Source organism: Centropristis striata, chromosome 12 (assembly GCF_030273125.1).
Source record: "Centropristis striata isolate RG_2023a ecotype Rhode Island chromosome 12, C.striata_1.0, whole genome shotgun sequence".
Lineage (NCBI taxonomy): Eukaryota > Metazoa > Chordata > Actinopteri > Perciformes > Serranidae > Centropristis > Centropristis striata.
The window spans coordinates 4,553,998-4,575,815 of record NC_081528.1 but is presented as its reverse complement, the minus strand read 5'-3'; the positions used below and the strand labels follow the sequence as shown (position 1 = coordinate 4,575,815).

General features: G+C 35.3%; 1 protein-coding gene across 2 annotated transcripts; it reads right to left on the bottom strand.

Moving 5' to 3' along the window:
* Window positions 1-1,565: 1,565 nt before the first annotated feature.
* Window positions 1,566-21,191, bottom strand: irf2b (interferon regulatory factor 2b). Of its 2 annotated transcripts, none has more exons than XM_059346868.1 (9): window positions 20,876-21,191; window positions 13,598-13,690; window positions 12,034-12,133; window positions 9,921-10,097; window positions 8,762-8,808; window positions 5,965-6,091; window positions 4,731-4,883; window positions 3,774-3,811; window positions 1,566-2,205 (listed from the first exon to the last, which is right to left on the bottom strand). In XM_059346868.1, exons 2-9 carry the CDS (start codon window positions 13,682-13,684, stop codon window positions 1,939-1,941), a joined length of 996 nt encoding a protein of 331 aa, XP_059202851.1. In that variant the 5' UTR covers window positions 13,685-13,690; window positions 20,876-21,191; the 3' UTR covers window positions 1,566-1,938. The 2 variants fall into 2 exon arrangements, with proteins under 2 accessions (XP_059202851.1, XP_059202852.1); XM_059346869.1 differs by lacking the exon at window positions 20,876-21,191 and adding an exon at window positions 16,627-16,790.
* Between the last annotated feature and the right edge of the window lie 627 nt (window positions 21,192-21,818).

Genomic DNA, 21,818 nt, shown 5'->3' with positions numbered 1-21,818 from the left:
ACTACCAGCTGTCTCAGTCCACACAGGGCCAAATCACCTGCAGGAGTCACCAGCAGGCTAAAGCACAGACAGTTTGAATCCAGCATCACTCTGTCAAAGGCACACGTCTTCAGTAAGGCTTTATCTCTCACTCACACACACTCACACACACATACACACACTGTCTACACATAGTGCTGTCCGTAAGGTGCAGAAGCGTCTTGCAGGCATACATACATATAAGCTATGTACATTATTAACAGCAGGAGGCAGAAGAGAGGAGAAGACGTGGATACACTGTTCACAGTCTGTCAGTCTGTCTGTCTGTCTGTCAGTGAGTCTGTTGTTCTTCTGTCTGTCTGTCTGTTGGCGGGTACATTGTCCTGAGGTCTCCAGACAGACAGACAGATACACACACACACACACACCTGCGTTCCACTTCGGGGCTAATCAGGGCTCCATAATGATTGTCAATCTTTATCTAGATAACAACATGCCTTTGATTGTTTTTGCAGCTTGCTGCTGGTAAAGCTGGTTTGCCAACAGTAATCATGTTCCATCGTTGTGTCCCAGTTTCATGCTTAAACTCCAGCTTCTAATACTTGTAGCGCAGTCTTATAAGGACGTGTGTCAGTTGAAAAGTAAATGAAATACTTCCTATGGTCGACTGTTAGGCATCATTAGTTTGATTGCAGACTGTACAGCAGTAGAGATCACAGCACGGTGAGTGTTAGCATGTAGTTTCAAACCTACAGTAAGGCAACGCTGGCTCAATGATTTAAAAAAAGAAATTCATCTCCGGGTTGTGCAATTAAAAAAACATTTAAGACATTTTACAACTAAAAGATATTTTGTGGTGAATTATCACAAAGCATCAGAAGACACACTCGACCTGTATATTTTTACAGGGACGGGATGAAAAAGCAGATTACTTAGAAATAAGTGAGGAAGTTGGAGTAGTGATGGCCTAATTAAGCTTCATAAACCCTTTTCTACATTGTCTGAGCTCACTGGAAGGTCTGTTCAACAAAGGGTTAAAAACACACTGAATTGCCATTCCTTGAGCCTTTTTCTTTAAATCAAGAGCTCCATCTAGTGACTAATGGTTCATGACGCTTCATTTGGACATCACTACTGGAAAGTTCTGAGAATACAGTCATGGAAAAAATTATCAAACCATCCTTTTTCTTCAATTTCTTGTTCATTTTAATGCCTGGTACAACTAAAGGTACATTTAATAGGACAAATATAATAATAACAACAAAAATAGCTCATAAGAGTTTAATTTAAGAGCTGATATCTAGATATTTTCCATGGTTTTCTTGATAATGATTTTGGTTATCATCCATGACTGTAGATGTGAAAATGACCAAAAATAGACGTAAAAATGACTAAAAAAAGTCACAAAATGAGCAAAAATCTTGATAATGATTTTGTTTTTTATCAAGAAAACCATGGAAAATGTCTAGATATCAGCTCTTAAATTAAACTGTTATGAGATATTTTTGTTGTTATCATTATATTTGTCCAAACAAATGTACCTTTAGTTGTTCCAGGAATTAAAATGAACAGGAAATTGAAGAAAATAAAGGTCCAATATTTTTCCCATGATTGTATACGTATGTGTATTACTTGACTCTGGCCATCAGTTGCACTTTACTCTGAACCAATTTAGCATTAGCATTAGCCTTGGTTCCCCTCTACAGTGTGTCCTATGCAGGTAATGCAACAAACACAGATGATCTTGTGTTCGTGCATGTAAGGCAAGAATTTAGCCGACATCTGTCAGCAGTTCCTCCAGTTAAGAGAAAGTGAATTCATCGACCGAACAGAAGCTACAAAAAAACCAAAGGCTCGCCCTGTTTAGGCTCCACGCAGCCCCGATGGAGAACACAAACTATCTGCCATTCCTATTCCTACTGGAAGCAGTGACGACACGCCCTCGTCTGGGGTCGGAGGTCAGGAGGAAGTCAAATCGGAGGTTTTCACAATGACACTTGCGCGCTTCTCGTGGGCGTGGCTGCTTGCGGCGGCAGCGAGAGAGTTCTGGCCGTAGGTCGGCGTCCAGCCGTCGGTGTGGTAGCTGATGAGGGGGGTCGGGTCGCGCGTGCTCGTCACCCTGAAGTTGGGTTTGCCCGCGTTGACGAAGGTGGCCATCCCGGGGAGAGAACACATGGGGATCCTGAGAACTGAGTTGTAGTCCCGCCTCCAGACTGCACCGACACCCTGTCAATCAAAACAACGGAAAGGAGAAGAAGATGTACACACAGTAAGTCAGGGTTCGGACACTTTAGCAGTGGTCAAATTCAAGCACTTTTCAAGGAATTTCAAGGTCCATTTTCAAGCTTTTCCAGGACCTTTCAATGGTTACAAATTTGTTTTGTAACCAATTTTTGTTTTATTTTACTTTTAATATTATTATTATTTTAAATCATTTTTATGTGTCATTTTTTTCTATGTGATAGTTACTTGTTTTAATTTAACTTGTGAATTTTAATACAGGTAGAGGTCTGTATAAGTGGAAGGTCCCTTTAATTACTATTTTTTTTGTGTATTTTTTTGGTAATTTTGTGTATTTTTTAAAATCATTTTGTGTATTTTTTTAATAATTTAGTGTCTTTTTTGGTAATTCTGTGTCTTTTTTTGGTAATTTTGTGTCTTTAAAATAATTTAGTGTCTTTTGGTAATTCTGTGTAATGTTTTGGTCATTTTGTGTCTTTTTTTTAATAATGTTGTGTATTTTTTTAATAATTTAGTGTCCTTTTGGTAATTCTGTGTCGTCTTTTTGTAATTTTGTGTCTTTTTAAAATAATTTTGTGTCTTTTTTAAATGATTTTGTGTCTTTGTTGGTAAGTCTGTGTAATTTTTGTAATTTTGTGTCTGTAAGTAATTTTTTTCAGTCATTTTGTGTCTTTTTTTTGTCATTTTGATACTGCCTCCAGCATCCCCCAGGTAATTTGAGTTTGAGACCCCTGCTGTAGGCTATTCAGTTTATATATATTTTTTCCATTGAAAATGCAGTTATCTATAGTCAGATTGCAAGATAAATACAGTGAGAATTTCAAGCATTTACAAGCACTTTATCCAAAATCCAAGCACTTTTCAAACCTTGAAATTCAACATTAAAATTCAAGCATTTTCAAGGCTTTCAAGCATCCACATGAACCCTGATGAGTGCATCAGATTTCTGACGTTTGTTATGTTGAAACACCATTAAAAAAACAACAGAAAAAATAATCATCGAGCTGAATCATAATTTCTGTGAAATTATTAGAATACATGTGTCACAAGATGTTGCTTTGGAAGAGAACAATACTTGGAAAACCATAACTGAATCCAATAGCCAAAACTATAATTCTTCTTGACTGCTATTATAAAAACTGCCAAAATAATCAGAAAAGTTTGAACATAACACCACAGTTAAGAACACTTTCTTCTTACCACCGATAAGAGGTGGAGTGTGTGCTTGTGTGTGCACAAGTGTGTGTGTGTTCAGTGTGGGTACAATGTACTACACAGGCCAACCTCAAATCTGTTAATGTTTGACGGCCACAGTTCCTGACAAGGCCCTCCCTTTTCTCAGTCTCGCAACATTACAGGAAGGAACACACACACACTCTCACTGACACACTCACACACACTGACGCACACACACTCTCACTCACACACAAACACACACACCCTGTTTCTGCAGTAAGGTTGAAACAGGTAAAAACCTGTTTATCTGCAGATCAGAGCAGTTAATGATTCATTCATCTCTCTCTCTCTCTTTCTGTGTATAATGGGAGACTCACCTCTTTGTTTTCTTCTGTGTCGCTATCAGTGTCGCTGCCTGTAAATAAAGACAAGAAACAAAGCATTTATAAACAGATAATGCATCAGAATTCCTATGGTATAAACTGTGAGGATGGCTGGTGTAACTCCTGCATGGTAGCAATGGAAACAAATGTTTTTTTAAAAAGGAAGGAGAGACAAACAAAGGAATGAAAAACAACTGTAAACCGACTGAGCCAACTCTGCCTGAATGACTGGTTGGGGAAGATGAATAAACCGATGAACAGATGTCAGAGCGGTAATTAAATGACTAATAGAAGATAGAAAAGAAGTGGATTACTGACAATGCAATGACCTCTGAGCAGCATCATGTTTAGTTTCCTGTGAGCATGTATGGTTTCGGAAAAGAGAAAGCAATCTTTTTTGTATTGCACATGCTTCTATTTAATTAGAGCTAAAGAGATAAGCTACCGGCCTGAGCAATGTGAATTAAATTACTGTTCAGGATCATATTTTCTGCTTCACATTTAGTGTTTTGCCCACATGAGGACTGTGGTGCAGAAGATGCAGGCACTTTCTGTGGATGATGTAATAAGTGGTGATGTAATGGCAGATATGAGCAGTTCATGGGGTCACCATCTGACTGCTTCACATTTTTAGTTTTTTTTCTCTGGCTGTACAAAATGAACACCAATTAAAACAAAACAAACAAAACAAGATGTGATTTAGGTTTTGCAGCCATGTGATTCTGTGTGTTGCATCAAACACGTAGCATGAACCATGTCCTAGAAAGTTAGAAAGTTAACCGCATAGTTTTGATACACATTTGTAAATGTGGTTAAAAACTGTGGTTCTGAATTACTGACAGCTACTCTGCAGGTTCTACAAAGCTGGTTCCATGCAACTAACCCAGTTACGCTCCTTGTCATGACAAGATGTGGTAAATCGTGGTGTGTAAAGCGTGTGTGTCGCCTCACCGCAGCACGAAGACACGGGAGATATCTGGAGCGGGTACGAGTGGGAGGAGCTGACGGTCTGTTCTTCGTTCTCAGTGGTCACTTCGATCGTCTGGCAGACGAACGGCAGCTGCTCGCTCGTGATCACGTTGTCTTCTACTGAGCTGTGAATGGCTGTCAACACAGACAAGAGTCACTCTACTGCTGCGAAATAAATTATTGGTAAAAAATATCTTTAGTGTGTGGAATCATCTACAACTTGTTGTGAGATAAAGAGTCATCTCCATCAGCTATTTGTACTTCTAGTCAAAAAATTGCTTCACCCTCCTCTTATGTTGCAGGTCAAATAGACCCATTTTAAAAATTGAGGAGAAAAAAAAACAGTTCAAAGTATTTTTTTCGTAAAAAGAAAAAACATTTAAAATGTAAAATATAAAATAAAAAAATAAAAAATTCATATAAAACCATTGTATTTTATACGATGGGGCCAAGTATGAAGAAAAAAAATAAAGACCCAGGGGGATGGGGGTAATATTTCAAGAAAACAGTCGCAAATTTACGAGATTTAAAGTGGCAAATCTGCAAGAAAAAAGTAGTAGATTTATGAGATTTAAAGTGGCAAATCTGCAAGATAAAAGTACTAGATTTATGAGAAAAAAATAGCAGATTTATGACAAAAAAGTGGCAAATTACGAGGAAATGTAGCAGACTCAAGAGAAAAAATGTCGAAAAATATAGTGTTTTGTATTTTAAATGTAAAATATAAAAAATAAAAAAAAAATCAATGTCATATAAAACCATTGTGTTTTATACGACGGTGTATTAGGGACAAGTATGAAGGGAAAAAAAATACGGACTCCGGGGGGTGGGGGTAATATTTCGAGAAAAAAGTTGCAAATTTACGAGATTTAAAGTGGCAAATCTGCAAGAAAAAAGTAGCAGATTTATGAGAAATAAGTGGCAAATCTATCGGGATATATATATTGTATATCGATATTCAGCCTAAATATATCAGGATATGACTTTTGGTCCGTATCGCCCAGCCTTATAGCACAGTCAAGATATGAAAATATTCCAAATATAGCGTAGAGTTAAAGTGATATTAAACATTTTAGGTTTCTAAAATACATTTTGCTGCTGCCCCTGTCCACAGCAGCATACCACCACTATCCACTATAGGAGTATGAAGAAGAACCTCACACAACCTCACTTCAAAGAGCCTATCCTGTTAGTAAAGTAAACAGTGGTGTAGTACCTGAGGCACTGTCTGTCACTGTGAACTCCAGTGTTTCCTGCTTGATCCCTTCTTGTTTGATCATTTCCTGTTTGGTGTAGTCAATGGGTCCATCAGGATCAGTCATGTCTGAAGCTGGAGAAGCGCCCTGCTGGGGTGGAAAAAGAGACAGAAAAAAAAAGGATCGTTATAGATGATTATTTCAGTTATGCATATAAGACTTGTTTCCAAAATGACATTGAGCAGCATTACATATAGAGCAGAAAACATTTCTAAAACACAAGTTATGCACAACAATACTTGCAGGCTCATTTGAACAAATTATCCTCAACATAATAACACACAGGGTGTTTCCACTACAGCCCAATACCCGGAATGAGGTGGGTGTCACTCGCTGAAACGCCCCTAATTTGAATATGAGCCACCCTAAACGTTTTTTTGACTGGACTTTTTAAGTCCCTGTAGAAGAGCAGGGCCGTTTTTCTCCCCTAAAAAAGCCTGGTTGCTGATTGGATAGAACACTAAGCAGGATGTGACGTAGTACTCGACGCCACAACAACAACAACACGCGCCATTTGTAAAAGCCGGCAAAGCAGTGTTGCCAACTTAGCGACTTTGTTGCTATATTCAGCGACTTTTCAGACCCCCTGAGCGACTATTTTTCAAAATAGTGACTGGCAACAAATCCAGCGACTTTTTCTGGTGTTATTGGAGACTTTTGGAGACTCATTCTTACTCTTAGGTCCTCCTGCAGCAGTCTCTCCCAGCTGCAGCTGGAGCCGGAGGGGATGTTAACCCCTTAGGGTCCAGTCTGCAAATTGCTAACAGGCTAACAGTTAGCTCTGTAGTAGTACAGTGTGTATGTGCTGCTGCTGCAGGAAGTGTTCACTTAGCGATCTCTGTTTGTTTACAACAAGCACCAGACACTCTGTGCACAGTTAGTGATGCCGGTTAATTCACGATCACTATGTTTATGATCAGCGGAGACACTGTGCATAATTAGCCATGCTGCTTTGTTTATGATCAGCTGCTGACGTTGTACACAGTTAGCGATGGCGGTTATCCGTCGCGTATGGATCTCCGGAGTCTCTAAATCCCTCTGGGGGCCTTTTTGTAACGGAGACACGCAGAGTGAGAGGACTTTTAAGAGGGCGTGGCCTGAGAGTTTTTTTGGCCACTCTTCCCCCTAAAGGAAACGCAGCTATTTTAAGTGTGATCATGAGGGATGTAGTGATCCTGTGCAGACATGAGCAAGCTTTATGCTGATAGTTTTGTTCAGATATTCAGCTTTAAAAACATACTTGTTAGCGAGGTTATAAACATCTTATTCCAGCTTAAACCATAACAGGATACAACCTGCTATCTCAAGTATTTCAGATATGTAAACACATTACACAGAGCACAATCTACCAATCTAACAGCCAGATATTTAAAAGCACTCTTGTCGACTCCTAAATATGTGATAAACATTTAAAAAGTTAATGTCATTTCTGTTTATATCAGACTTAAATTAATTAACAATTTTTAGGAGTGACCTTTCTTCAGTTTTGACTTTAAACTAAAATTTAGGCCACACTGAATTGAAGATGATACAAAAAGGTTGAAGGTCAGTAACCTTTCTATTCCTTTCTGTTGACTCTGGGAATAAAGCAGCCAATCCCATCATTTTATTATGAATGTACAACTGGAGGAAGCAGTTATTGGTTTGACTTGTGCACTGCAGAATAAACAAGCAGAAAGGTTCGTCACTGCAGTCATGCTCTGTTATGTGGAAACCAGATCCACAGACGATTGTTGAACTTTGCAGCTCGAGCATAAATAACATTTCTAGAAAAGCTCTTCCTTGTCATGAAGAAAGACGGAAACATTCCTTTTTAAGTAAAGTATTTCTACTTCTAACATGCCACAGTAATCACAAGGCCTGAGTGAGGAAGCAGGAACACACTCTTCTCTTATTGTCTCATTATTTCCCTTCATGTTTTTAGCAGTGCTGTCACAATTAATATGCCATTAAATGTGCCAAAAATATTTTTCAAAATCCAGGCATTCATTCATTCATTCAATCATACATTTATTCATCTTTGTCTTAATTCCACTATTCATTTATTCATTCATTTTCCTGTGTATTGTTTCAATTTATTTGTTTATTTTTATTATTTTAATCATTTTTTAAATATATTGCATGTCTTTTAATTCATTTAAAATGTATTTTTAAATGCATTTGGTACTCCTTTTTTTTTAATTATGTATTTATATGTAATAATTAATATGGAGGATGGAAGCTTCCAAAATCCCCAAAAAATAAATGACTTGATAAACTTAATTAATATACCATAACATGTACAAAAAAAGATCATAATAAATATAGGCATATGATAAAATGTCACATAAATGTAATAATTTACCTTTATTAATTACGCCATTTATGAATTTTCCTGTGTCACTTCTCCATTTATTTATTTTACATAATTTTTCCTTTTATTTATATATTTTTTAATGTTTTTTTATTTATTTGAATGTATTTATTCTTTTTTTAAAGATTAATTTCTATATTATTGCATGTATATGTAATTATTTAGTTCTGTATTATCATATTTTTGCATTTCCTCTTCATAATGCAAATATGGTTGGAGTGCTGTATCACAGCAACAGCAGCTTGGAAAACAGGAAAATATGTGGCACTGAATTTGACTACATAGACCGTTTATCAGACTACATTATATGTATCCAGTATCCTTATTAATTTAGTTATTGAGTCACTTATTTTTTAACTATTTTAGCAGCATCTGTCCTACATATACATGACATGTGTGCCTACCTCTTTGTTTCCCTTGGGTCGTCCCTCCTTGTCTGTCTTCTTCTTTGCTGAATGGACACAGAAGCAAAAACACACTCAAAGAACTGATTTGTGAGCAACAATTTATGTGGCAAGTACGACAAATATGGACTATGGTTATTAAAGTTAACCAAAACGAACAAAATAAGAGTTTTTTAAGAACGATTACTAACTGAAACTGTATTTTGTGGTTACAAAACTAACTAAAACTAACTAAAATTATTGTGAAAATGTCCTTCGTTTTAGTCTTTGTCAACTTTTTTCATACGTAAACCTTTTTGGTTGATATGAAATCTATTTCATCCATTTGGTTTTATAACTTAATAAACTTATTGGAGCTGAGATGGATAATAAAAGGAAATAAAGGCAACATTTATTTTTACTTTTTTTTAATCTGGCACCCCACAAATACCCCATTACAAAGAAAAAAACTAAAACTAACACTAAAACTAATAAAAACTAAATAAAATCAACTCAACTTTATTTATAGAGCCCTTTAAAACAGCCATAGCTGATTCAAAGTGCTGTACATGGCAGGACAGACCAACAATAAAAAGAGAACAAATAAAAACATCTAAAACAGAGCGAGTCTCATGCTGGGTAAAAAACAGTAAATAAAAGTGGGTTTTAAAATAATCTTAATTTTAAAAACCACAATGTTTTTTGTTGTTGTTGTTTTTTAATAAAAACTAAACTAAAACTAAGCATTTTCCAAAAAAATAAAAACTAGCAAACTCACTCTAAAAACGAATTAAAACTAACTGAATTTGAAAACAAAAAAAAACACAAGGAAATTAAAACTAAAACTGTGGACTCAGAAAGAAGTCTTTCCAAGAAGAAATCAATAAGAAATCAATCTTTTATTATCCATCTCAGCACCAATAAGTTTATAAAGTCATAAAACCAGATAGATGAAATAGATTTCATATCAACCAAAAAGGTTTACGTATGAAAAAAGTTGATAAAGATGAAAACAAAGGACATTTTCACTATAATTACAAAAAAAATCACAAGGAAATTAAAACTAAAACTAATGAAAAATCCAAAACAATTTTAGCTTGCTATGGACTCAAAAAGAAAAGTATTTCCAAGGAGAAACCAATCAAATGTGTAAAAGCAGAAGATGAGCAGCAGCACTCACCTTTCTTCATGCTCCTCTCCGAGGAGGAGAGCATCTTGTAGACTCTGAAGGCGTTCGTTCCCTTTTTGATGCTTTTATCTTTCACCTCCTCGATGTCTGGTAAACTGTTCATGGCACAGCGGAAGTTAGCCTTCCATGTCTTTGGATCAGGACGGTCCACGCCTGCCTGGTATTTGCCTACACAAACACCACAGCACAAAAGATTAACCAAATGCTGTTTATTACTACAGACGGCCTGCAGCACAGATGTCCCCATCAGTTACTTCACAGGATCCAGCAGGCACTGCTCTGCTTCACATGCAAGCTTCATACACTTTGGTCAAATTTATATATTTTTTAATGTATTTTGAATGTATTTATTCATTCTTTTAAATTACTTTCTATATTAATGTATGTATCTTAATATTTACTTTGTATTGTAGCAGCTTGGAAAACAGAAAAATATGTGGCACTGAATTGGACAACATAGACTGTTTATCAGACTACATTATATATATATATATATATATATATATATATATATATATCAAATATCCTTATTAATTTAGTTATTGAGTCATTTATTTCTCATTATTTTTCCTTTTATTTTATTTTATTTTCCTGTGTAATTTTTCAATTTATTTATTTTTAATCATTTTTTAAATATATTGCATGTCTTTTAATTCATATAAAATGTTTTTTTAAATGCATTTGGTACTCCTTTTTTTAAATTATGTATTTATATGTAATAATTAATATGGAGGATGGAAGCTTCCAAAATCCAAAATAAATAAATGACTTGATAAACTTAATTAATATACCATTACATGTACAAAAAAATATCATGATAAATATAGCCATATGATAAAATGTCACATAAATGTATTAATTTACCTTTTTATTAATTACACTATTTATTCATTTTCCTGTGTCACTTCTCCATTTTATATATATTTTATTTATATAATATAATTATATTATATTTTTTATTTATTTTAATGTATTTATTCTTTTTTTAAAGATTAATTTCTATATTATTGTGTATATCTAAGTATTTAGTTCTGTATTATCTCATTTGTGCATTTCCTCTTCATAATGCAAATATGGTTGGAGTGCTGTATCACAGCAACAGCAGCTTGGAAAACAGGAAAAACTGTTCAAGCACTTTTCAAGGACTTTCATGGTCCATTTTCAAAGCTTTTCCAGTATCTTACACCTGTTGTAAGTTGCATGTTTTTTGAGTACTTACATGCTAAAAGGGGTAATTTCACTCAACCATACCAACAGAGATGGTTTTACACTTTTAACAACCAAAAGTACACTTTGCTAATCTCAATATTCATTTTTTTTTTTTCATTGAACATGTGATTATCTATAGTCAGATTGCAAGAGAAATACAGTAAAGATTTCAAGCATTTTCAAGCACTTTATCCAAAATCCAAGCACTTTTCAAACCTTGAAAATACAACATTAAAATTTAAGCATTTTTAAGGATTCAAGCACCCGTACCAACCCTGCAGATGAGATAAAATGACAGAAATAAGCTGTTTTTTTTACTTGTCAGGTATGACACGTCATGCAGACATTGTTACAAACTATGGAACAGCGTTGGCTATAATCATTAAGCTTGACAACAGATGGTTAGAGTTGTTTTGATTCCGATACCAGTATCAGAAATTGCTCCGATACTGCCGAAAATGCTGGTATCGGTATCGGCGAGTCCTGGAGTCCAGGCACCGATCCAATACCACGTAATTTATTAAACTAGTAATCTATTTACAGCTGCAACCTGCAGCTGCTGTTTTAGAGGGACGAGGAGGCTTTCTGACTTTCAAGTTCTGACTTTGAGTGTAAATTAAAGATTAGACCCGCCTTCAAAATAAAAGCAAACACATGTAGCTTTCAAAATAAGAGCACATGGATGTGTTAGCAGAGTCCACCACAGAATTTACAAGAAGACTGTCGAAACATGATGCCTTAACGGTGGATAATTTATCTGCTATAATTTCTTCCTCAAAAATACTAAACAACTCTGAAGTTGTCTAAAGAAGTGGTGCTGTGTTTGTATGGCAACATGAAATGAAACCCGGTGAAAAGGAGAAGCAGTGAGTGTGTGTTCAGATGTGTGTGTTACCTGTGTGTATGGCCCATCTCATGAAGAGCGGAGCATCTTTCTGCAGGTCCCAGCCGTGTCGAGCAGCGTGCATCCAGGGGATCTGGAAGATTCTCTTCTCCTGCACACATTTACATCCTGTCAGCTCTTTGGTCAACTTTAATTTCAATGTGTGTATACAGTAGTGTTCAAAATTCAATTCAATTCAACTTTATTTATAGAGCGCATTTCATGCACAAGGCAGACTCAATGTGCTTCACAATACACATAATTACAGTTTAAAACAACAACAACAACAAAAAACACAGAAAAATCAAACAAATCGATTACAAATTAATTGAAGAGTGCAGGTAGACAAGCCATGCCATATTCACCACATATACACTTACTTACTCACACATGTGCACCCACTCCCACAACCACACATGCACACAATTCAACCAAATGCTGTAGAGAAAAGATAGGTTTTTAATCTGTTTTTAAAAATGGCTACTGATGTGGCAAGTTTAACTGTGTCAGGCAGTCCAATAGTACCAATAACAGCAGTCCAATGTGACTAACCAGATTAATCCAGGTTTTTAGTATATTTTTTATTGCTACATGGCAAACAAGGTACCAGTAGGTGCAGTAGATTCTCAGAAAACCAACAAGACCCAGCATTTGTGATATGCAGCTCTTAAAGCTGTGCAGTTGGGCAATTAGTTGAAAGGGGTGTGTTCAAGAATATAGCAGTGTCTGCTGTTGACTTTACAAACTCAAAACTATTTTGTACAAACTGGGCCTATTTATCAAATCATGGATCAGTTTGCATATGTCAAAATACTTGAAGAGGTCATGTTGCCTTATGCTGAAGAGGACATGTCCTTAAAACGGGTGTTTCAACAAGACAATGACCCCAAACACACTAGTAAACCAGCAAAATCTTGGTTCCAAACCAACAACATTGATGTTATGGAGTGGACCTTAATCCAGTTGAGAACTTGTGGGGTGACATCAAAAATGCTGTTTCTGAAGCAAAACCAAGAAATGTAAATTAATTGTGTAATGTTGTTAAAGAATCTTGGAGTGGAATAACAGCTGAAAGGTGCCACAACTTGGTTGATCCATCCACACAGATGTGAAGCAGTTCTAAAAAAACTGCAGTCGTACAACTAAATATTAGTTTAGTGATTCACAAGATTGCTAAATCCATCCATCCTCGTCTGCTTAGCCGGGGCCGGGTCGCGGGGACAGCAGGTTAAGCAGGGCATTCCAGGCGCCCCTCAAAACAAAAAAAGTTTGTACAAAAAGCGACTTTGACTACCTTTAAAAGCGCTATATAAATTGAATGTATTATTATTATTATTATTATAAAATAGTTTTGAGTTTGTAAAGTCAACAGCAGACACTGCTATTTTTTTGAACACACCCCTTTCAACTAATTGCCTAATTGCCAAGCCTTAAGAGCTGCATATCACCAATGCTGGGTCTTGTTGGTTTTCTGAGAATCTACTGCACCTACTGGTACCTTGTTTGTCATGTAGCAATAAAAAAATATACTAAAAACCTGGTGTGTGTGTGTGTGCCTGGATCAGTTTACACGTACTTTGTTAACCCATTTCAGGCCTGGTATCTGACAGGAGTCGATCTGTTCCTCCAACCACGGACGCATCCTCATTCGCTCTACTGGCATTGTTTCCTGTGAAAACACAAACAAACAAACACAGTCATGTTTATGTTGTAGACGGCAACAACTGGATGTATGACACAGATAAACTATCTTTCAAAAGTGGATGCCAGGCTGGCAACCAGGCATCAAATTCAGGTTGTTTGTAGGGCTGGGCGATATGGACCAAAAGTCATATCCTGATATATTTAGCCTGAATATCAATAAACAATATATATATATATCCCGATATTTTTATCGCAAAGTGAGAGCAAATGTTCAGTCAAAGTCAAATATGACATGTCAGAAGTAGTTTTATTGAAACTGTTTATTTAAGTGAACATAAATACTCTATAACAGCAGGAGAAAGTTGTTTTTTTTAAAATCAACGCTCCATAAAGTGCACACTTAAATAAACAAATATCTTAAATAAAAGCCGCAGCTTGCCTGGAGCAAGGATCACAGTGCAAATTTGAACTATATCGATATATGCGATATGGTCTAATTCCATATCACATTTTATAAATATATAAATATATCAATATATCGCCCAGCCCTAGTTGCTGGATGGATGGATATATCTGCAATATTAACATGATATTATCATTTGTCTATTATTAATGGGATGCCAGTATTCAATTTTTTAAATATCATCAGACACAGAATATCTATCATTATCAATGGGACGGTCATTGATATTTCCATTTCTTTGCTATTGCATAAACCACATTGTCTTTCATTAGAACATGCACATTGCTCTGTAGTTTGGTTTCATTAAAATCAGCTTCTTGTCAATCAGCTCTTTCATTTGTGCAGCTGATGGGTTAGTTAACGTTTCACCCCACAGACAAACAACTTAGTTTGCTTTTAGATTTGTCTGTGCAGCTGCAGGTAAATGCATCAGTGCATTTGTCAGCCTTGTCTGGTTCTTTCTACACAGCACACTTAACCCATAAGAACCCATGTTGACACGCGTGTAACAAACACTTTAAATGTTCTATAATCTCCCATATACAGCTTTATGCTTCACCTTAACTCATTAAGTCCCTTAGCAAGACTGTTTGACTGTGACAAGAAGTGACTTCTCCAAAATGTGGCTGTGACTGGACACGAAATGTGAAAAAGTAGCTAATTTCAAAAAGCTTAAAGTTTAAAAGTTTAACAATTCTAATCCGTTAATATCCTGTTTTGCATTTAACCAGTTTTGACCACATTTCCTGAACAAATTAATATAAAACAAGTAAAAATATCACTATGACGTATACGTCACATTGGGCTTTTAACCAAAAAATCGAAAACCTGATAACAAAAATAGTAATAGGCCACTCAATTATTTTCATTGTTTAAATATTAATTAATTAATATATGCTCTGCTGTTCAATTTAAAGTACATTTGACCAAATATGAACAAAAAATAATCTTGGTCCACTTGGTCTGTGGTATATCCCCCATAATTTTCCTTCAAGGATAAATAGGTCTGGGTTCTTATGGGTTAAAATATCTCTAATGCAACAAATAATAACATGTATTTATTTAGTGGTGCACAGTTTGCGGTTTCCTGTCCCAGTTAAAACAAGATTGCCTAACCCTAACCCTAATCCTTAAACCAAGAAGGGTTTGCCAATTTCTCAGAATATTTGCCAATACAAACCTGGCAACTCTTACTGTCAAGCCGTGTAAGATGACTGACTCAACAATTCAAAGAATTTTCTCAAAAGCTAATAAGATAAGATAATAACATAAATATGAAAACACAAGTCATGTGGTCTACTCTGCCAACCAATATGCAGGATTTCTGCAGGTTTCGAAAAGTTTTTTAGACCCTTTAAGACCAGAATGAACACAATTTAACCCTGTGGAGTCTCCAAAAGCTCCAAATAATCCAGACTTGTTGCCTCCATCAGACTAGAAAACAAAGCAGCGTGGAGCCCTACTGTACATTTACCTCTAAAGTTCTGGCTGTAAACTCCATGAGGCCAGTTTCAGTTTGATGATGATATACCAAGTAAAACTGGAGACAAGCTCAAATAGATTTAGTATAAAATGATAGAACTGGATGGAACCCTCTTATATGGTAGATTTGACACCTTTGCTCACATTTGCAACATTTAAAATTCTGTATTGAGCATGATAGTGTTTGGAAAGTTAAAAAAAAGATTCAAAATCACTTTTTATGTGATTAAAAAAGACACAAAATGAGCAAAAAAAGACACAAATTACTAAAAAAAGACACAAAACGACCACAAAGACCATAAAATACACAAAATGAGAAGACAGAATGACCAAAAAAATCACAGGACACAAAATGACAAAAAAGACACAAAATGACCAAATAAACGACACAAATTAACTAAAAAAGACACAACAACAGACACAAAATGACCAAAAAAGACACAAAAAGACACAAAATGACCAAAAAGACACAAAATGACCCAAAAAAGACACAAAATAACCAAAGAAGACACAACAACAGACACAAAATGACCAAAAAAGACACAAAATGACCAAATAGACACAAAAAGACCATAAAAGACACAAATGAGTAGACAGAATGACCAAAACAAAAACAGAGCACATAAAATTACCAAAATAAAAGACACAAATAACTAAAAAAGACACAAAAAGACAGAAAATAACTTACTCAAAAATGGACAAAATAGTCCAAGACTGCATAGAGTTAAGACCTATTTCAGGTCTGTGGTAAAAAATTATGAAGAATATGAAGAGAGTAAATTCACACATTCAGTAACATGCAGTAAAGGGAACTTGCACTTTTGTCTGCGGTTGTAAAGATAAAACTGCTGCCAAGTTCATGGCGGTGAAGTTGCACTATCATGACTTTAACTGCAGCCGTGCTGTATCCCCCCACCACCATATCTGTTCACGACAAGAGGAAAACAGAAAGAGCTAAGAGAATATAATGAATACAGCATGTTTATCTTAAAACAGTAAGAGTAAACTTCACCCACCCCACCCTGCACATCTGATTTAAGAGCAGCTTTATGAGGTCTGTAGTCTGATGTGATCAAAGTCCGGCGGGCCACTGAGCGTGACACTCCCCGTGCTCGCTGCAGGAAGCCAACGCACCGCCTCCTGGTGAGAACCAGCTCCCCAACAGGTCAAACAGGGTGACATGGCACCGCATCAGATACTAAATATTATCTCCATTTATGAGCCACAGGGTTGAAACTTCCAGCTGCATCCAGCTTATAGTACGAACAGCAAAGACAGCAGTTCTGTATTATTATAACCCACATAAAAGTGAAAATGTGTTAGTGGAAATAGTGTATGGTATATGATGAATTGTATATTTTTTTACAGCATTAGTAATTTAACTTTTATAATATATATCCTTTATTTAAGCAGGTAAAAGTCTCGTTGCGATTTAAAAAATCTCTTTTCCTTCGAGAGACCCGGCCGAGAAAGCAGCATAAAAAGTGACAATTTACAACATTTAAACACAGTTAACATAAATAATTAAATACAATTAAATACAAATGCAAACATCACAACAACAACAGTGAAGGAGCCTCAGTAGAGACTTATATGGAGCAGTCACACTGACCAAGAGAAATTATTTCTTTATCCTTTAGAATCGATTTAAATTCACCCATTGTGATCAACTCAGACAATTTTAATTAATTTTGCAGATTGTTCCGTGATAATGGGGCGGAGTAACTAAAAGCTCTCTTACCTAACTCAGTTCTCACTCTTGGCACCAGCATGTGTACAATATTTTGTGAACTTGTAGGTAATAATGCAAAAAAAAAGGGTAAGAAATAGTGTGCTTTAGTCATTAACTGAGCCTAAACTAGTGTCAGACCAATACTACTACTACTACTACTACTTACATTGTGTATTTTTCTGATTGCACAGTGACTCACATTTGATATTAAAGCCTGACCTTTATAAAAGTCAAACGATTTTACTGTCCAATATTTGCCTATCACAGATATAATGGTGTCTGCATAAATGTCTTCCGATATGCATTTATTTGGATTTAAAAAACATTTTTTACAGAATATAATACAGGAAAAAAGTTATTGGGTAATTTAGAGATTGTCTCATCACATAGTTCTGGTTCATAGCAGACCTCGTGGATTTATAATCCTGTGACAGGCAGCACAGGATGAGAGACAAAGACAGGACAATAACTTAAAGTCACTGTAGCAAAGTACAGCTGGCAGCAAGAATAGGAACATTTAGTAGCATTTTAGAACATAAAACAGCAAAATGATCAAACTGCTTAGTGTATTCTGCCTGTACGCTTATGACATAAAAAGGAGAGTGACAGTAATGTTAAGTGTGTGTGAGTGAGTGTGTGTGTGTGTGTGTGTGTGTGTGTACAGGAATTTTCTACTCATCCACAAATTTCCAGTAATGTTCTGGCTCTATTTAGTATCCTTTGTTTAAAAAGAACAAAAAAAAAACTGCAGGAGTCACCCGGCTGTATGACTAAAAATAATAATGGATAACAATGTAAAAATTTCTACAACATAACTGAACCCTATAATTGCAATTAAAAACTCACAAAGCCGACAGTGCAATTTAAATAGTATTCATATATATAATGCATCATATACAGTTATGGAAAAAAAATATTAGACCACCCATTTTTCTTCAATTTCTTGTTCTTGTTTAATGCCTGGTACAAGTAAAGGTACATTTGTTTGGACAAATATAATGATAACAACAAAAACAGCTCATACGAGTTTAATTTAAGAGCTGATATCTAGACAGTTTCCATGGTTTTATTGTTAATGATTTTGGTCATTATGAAGAAATCCATGGAAAATGTCAAGATATCAGCTCTTAAATAAAACTGTTATCATTATATTTGCCCAAACAAATGTACATTTAGTTGTACCATACATGAACATGAACATGTCTAATAATTTTTGCCATGACTGCACACACGCACACATGTAAATATGCATGTGTACACGTCTACAAACACATTTTTAAGTTGCAGATGACAATGCAGTTTAAATAAGATACCTGTGACAGCACTCAGATATCCTAACACATGCATGAACACCTGAATACAACACGAATATTGTTCACAAGTCAGCACTTTCTAAACATACCATAATAGTTAAAACTTCCCAAAACACATAGAAATGTCACACTAACAACAGCAGTCCCTCTGATCCTTTATAAGTTATCCAATATATTAACAAGTGGACAAATATAATGATAACAACAAAAATAGCTCATAACAGTTTAATTTTAGAGCTGATATCTGGATATTTTCCATGTTTTTATTGATAAAAAACAATTTCATTATCAAGATTATCATTGTTTTTGGTCATTTTGTGTCTTTTTTGACAATTTTTTCGTCTATTTTCCGTCATTTTGTGACTTTTTTAGTAATTTTTACATCTATTTTTGGTCAGCTCTCGATATCAGCTCTAAAATGAATTTCTTATCAGCTATTTTTGTTGTTATCATTATATTTGTCATATATATTTGTTCAACCTGGCAGTCCTGAAAAACAACACTCATGTGAAACAAATGTGAGACTTTGCCATGAGCATAAATGGAAGTTAAAAAACAAAATCAGATGTTTTACTCTTCCTAAAAACAAGCAAACAACCAAAATAAGTTTTTAAACTTAAACTACTTACCGAAAAAAAGTTTTATTTTGAAAATTACAATCAGGCTATTGCTGTATTCAAACTGTAGCCAAATAGACAAATATAATGATAACAACAAAAATAGCTGATAAGAGTTGAATTTCAGAGCTGATATCTAGACATTTAACATGGTTTTCTTGATAATGATTTTGGTTATTATCAAGAAAACCATGATAAATGTCTAGATATCAGCTCTGAAATTAAACTCTTATGAGCACATTTTTGTTATTATCATTATATTTGTCCAGACCTTGTACCTTTAGTTGTACCAGGCATTAAAATGAAGATAAATGGTGGTCTAATATTGTTTTCCATGACTGAATGCTTATTCTGTACTTCGTCAGAAACACATTTAAAAAAGTTGGAGCTGGAATCAAACATAGTAGCTGCTTGACTGCACAGACAGAAGTTATGGATAAAACCACATTTATCTGATGCATCAAGAATTAAATTTAATGTCACATAACATAGTGCAGGGATTTTCCATGGTTTTCTTGATAATGATATTGGTTATTATCAATAAAACCATGGAAAATGTAGATATCAGCTCTTCAATTAAACTCTTATGAGCTACTAAGTTATCCAATATATTAACAAGTTACTAGCCACATTGAAGCTCCTCCACCTCTGACTTGTGCTAAATGTCACTAACAGGTTTATTTAGCCCTTAATGCAGCAGGGCATTACAACCAAAATAAGTTTTTAAACTTAAACTACTTACCGAAAAAAAGTTTTATTTTGAAAATTACAATCAGGCTATTGCTGTATTCAAACTGTAGCCAAATATACAAATATAATGATAACAACAAAAATAGCTGATAAGAGTTGAATTTCAGAGCTGATATCTAGACATTTTCCATGGTTTTATTGATAATGATATTGGTTATTATCAATAAAACCATGGAAAATGTAGATATCAGCTCTTCAATTAAACTCTTATCATTATATTTGCCCAAACAAATGTACATTTAGTTGTACCATACATTAAAATGAACATGTCTAATAATTTTTGCCATGACTGCACACACGCACACATGTAAATATGCACGTGTTTACGTCTAAAAACACATTTTTAAGTTGCAGATGACAATGCAGTTTAAATAAGATACCTGTGACAGCACTCAGATATCCTAACACATGCATGAACACCTGAATACAACACGAATATTGTTCACAAGTCAGCACTTTCTAAACATACCATAATAGTTAAAACTTCCCAAAACACATAGAAGTGTCACACTAACAACAACAGTCCCTCTGATCCTTTATAAGTTATCCAATATATTAACAAGTTACTAGCCACATTGAAGCTAACCTCTGACTTGTGCTAAATGTCACTAACAGGTTTATTTATGTGTGTTTGTCTCCCGCGTGCCAGGCAGCGTGCTGACCAACAAAAACAACCAAAGCCAAAAGTGAAAATAAATACCGTAGCTAATCAACAAACGCGGAGAAAAACTCCAGTAGTACTTTCACTTAGAGAGCGGAGCAGGCAGCCGTCATGTCGTCCTGAGGGAAGTCTGTCTGTCTGCCTGCTGAGAGCGAGTTAAAGCAGCGTTAACATGCGGAAATCACCCGTTACCTGTTCGGTGTGGACGGCCTGCAGCCTCTCAGTCCCGCTGCCTCGCAACAACCGGAGCCCGAGCGGGACAACTTCACTCAGTGGAGGTTTTCAGTGGAAAAAGGAAAGTGTGGCCGTGGGTTTCTTTTCTGTTTCTGTGTCCAGAGCGAAAGCAAAACAAGGCAGCCTCAGAGGAGGAGAGGTGGGGGCTCGAGCTGGAAATCCCCCTCCTGCTCTCGCGCTCTCTCTCGCTTTTGGGCAGCTCGCGAGCGACGTCACGGAAGTCTCTTTGGCCGCGTGCGCGCTCCCGAGGAAACACCCACGTGAGGAGGTGTCACTCTGCTCTGATACCCGGGTACCATGGAGACGACTCAACTTCAATTTAACTAACTTCAATTTATTGTTTGATGTGTTTCTATAGGCAGGTTAGAAATGTATCTTATTCTGTTTTATTTTGTTTTATCTGACCTTTCTTTATTTTTTATCTAATTAATTTCTAACCTGCCTCTATATATATTTATTTATTGTTTTATCTTTTTTATCTAGCTTTTTAAAAAAAAAGTTTTTTTGTTATTATTATTTACTTTTATATATATATATATATGTGTGTGTGTGTGTGTGTGTGTGTGTGTGTGTGTTATATGTGTTATATATATATATGTGTGTGTGTGTGTGTGTGTGTGTGTGTGTGTGTGTGTTATATGTGTTAATAAATAATAATAATAATAATAATAAGTAAATAATAATAACAATAAAAAGTTCTTTTTTAAAAAGCTAGATAAAACAATAAATAAATATTTAAGAAGTAGAGCATGATAAAACACACACACACACACACACATATCTATAAATATATATATATATATATATATATATATATATATATATATATATATATAGATAGAGAGAGAGAGAGACTAATAAATAGTAGCAAATAAAGAAAGTAAAGATGTTATAACACTAA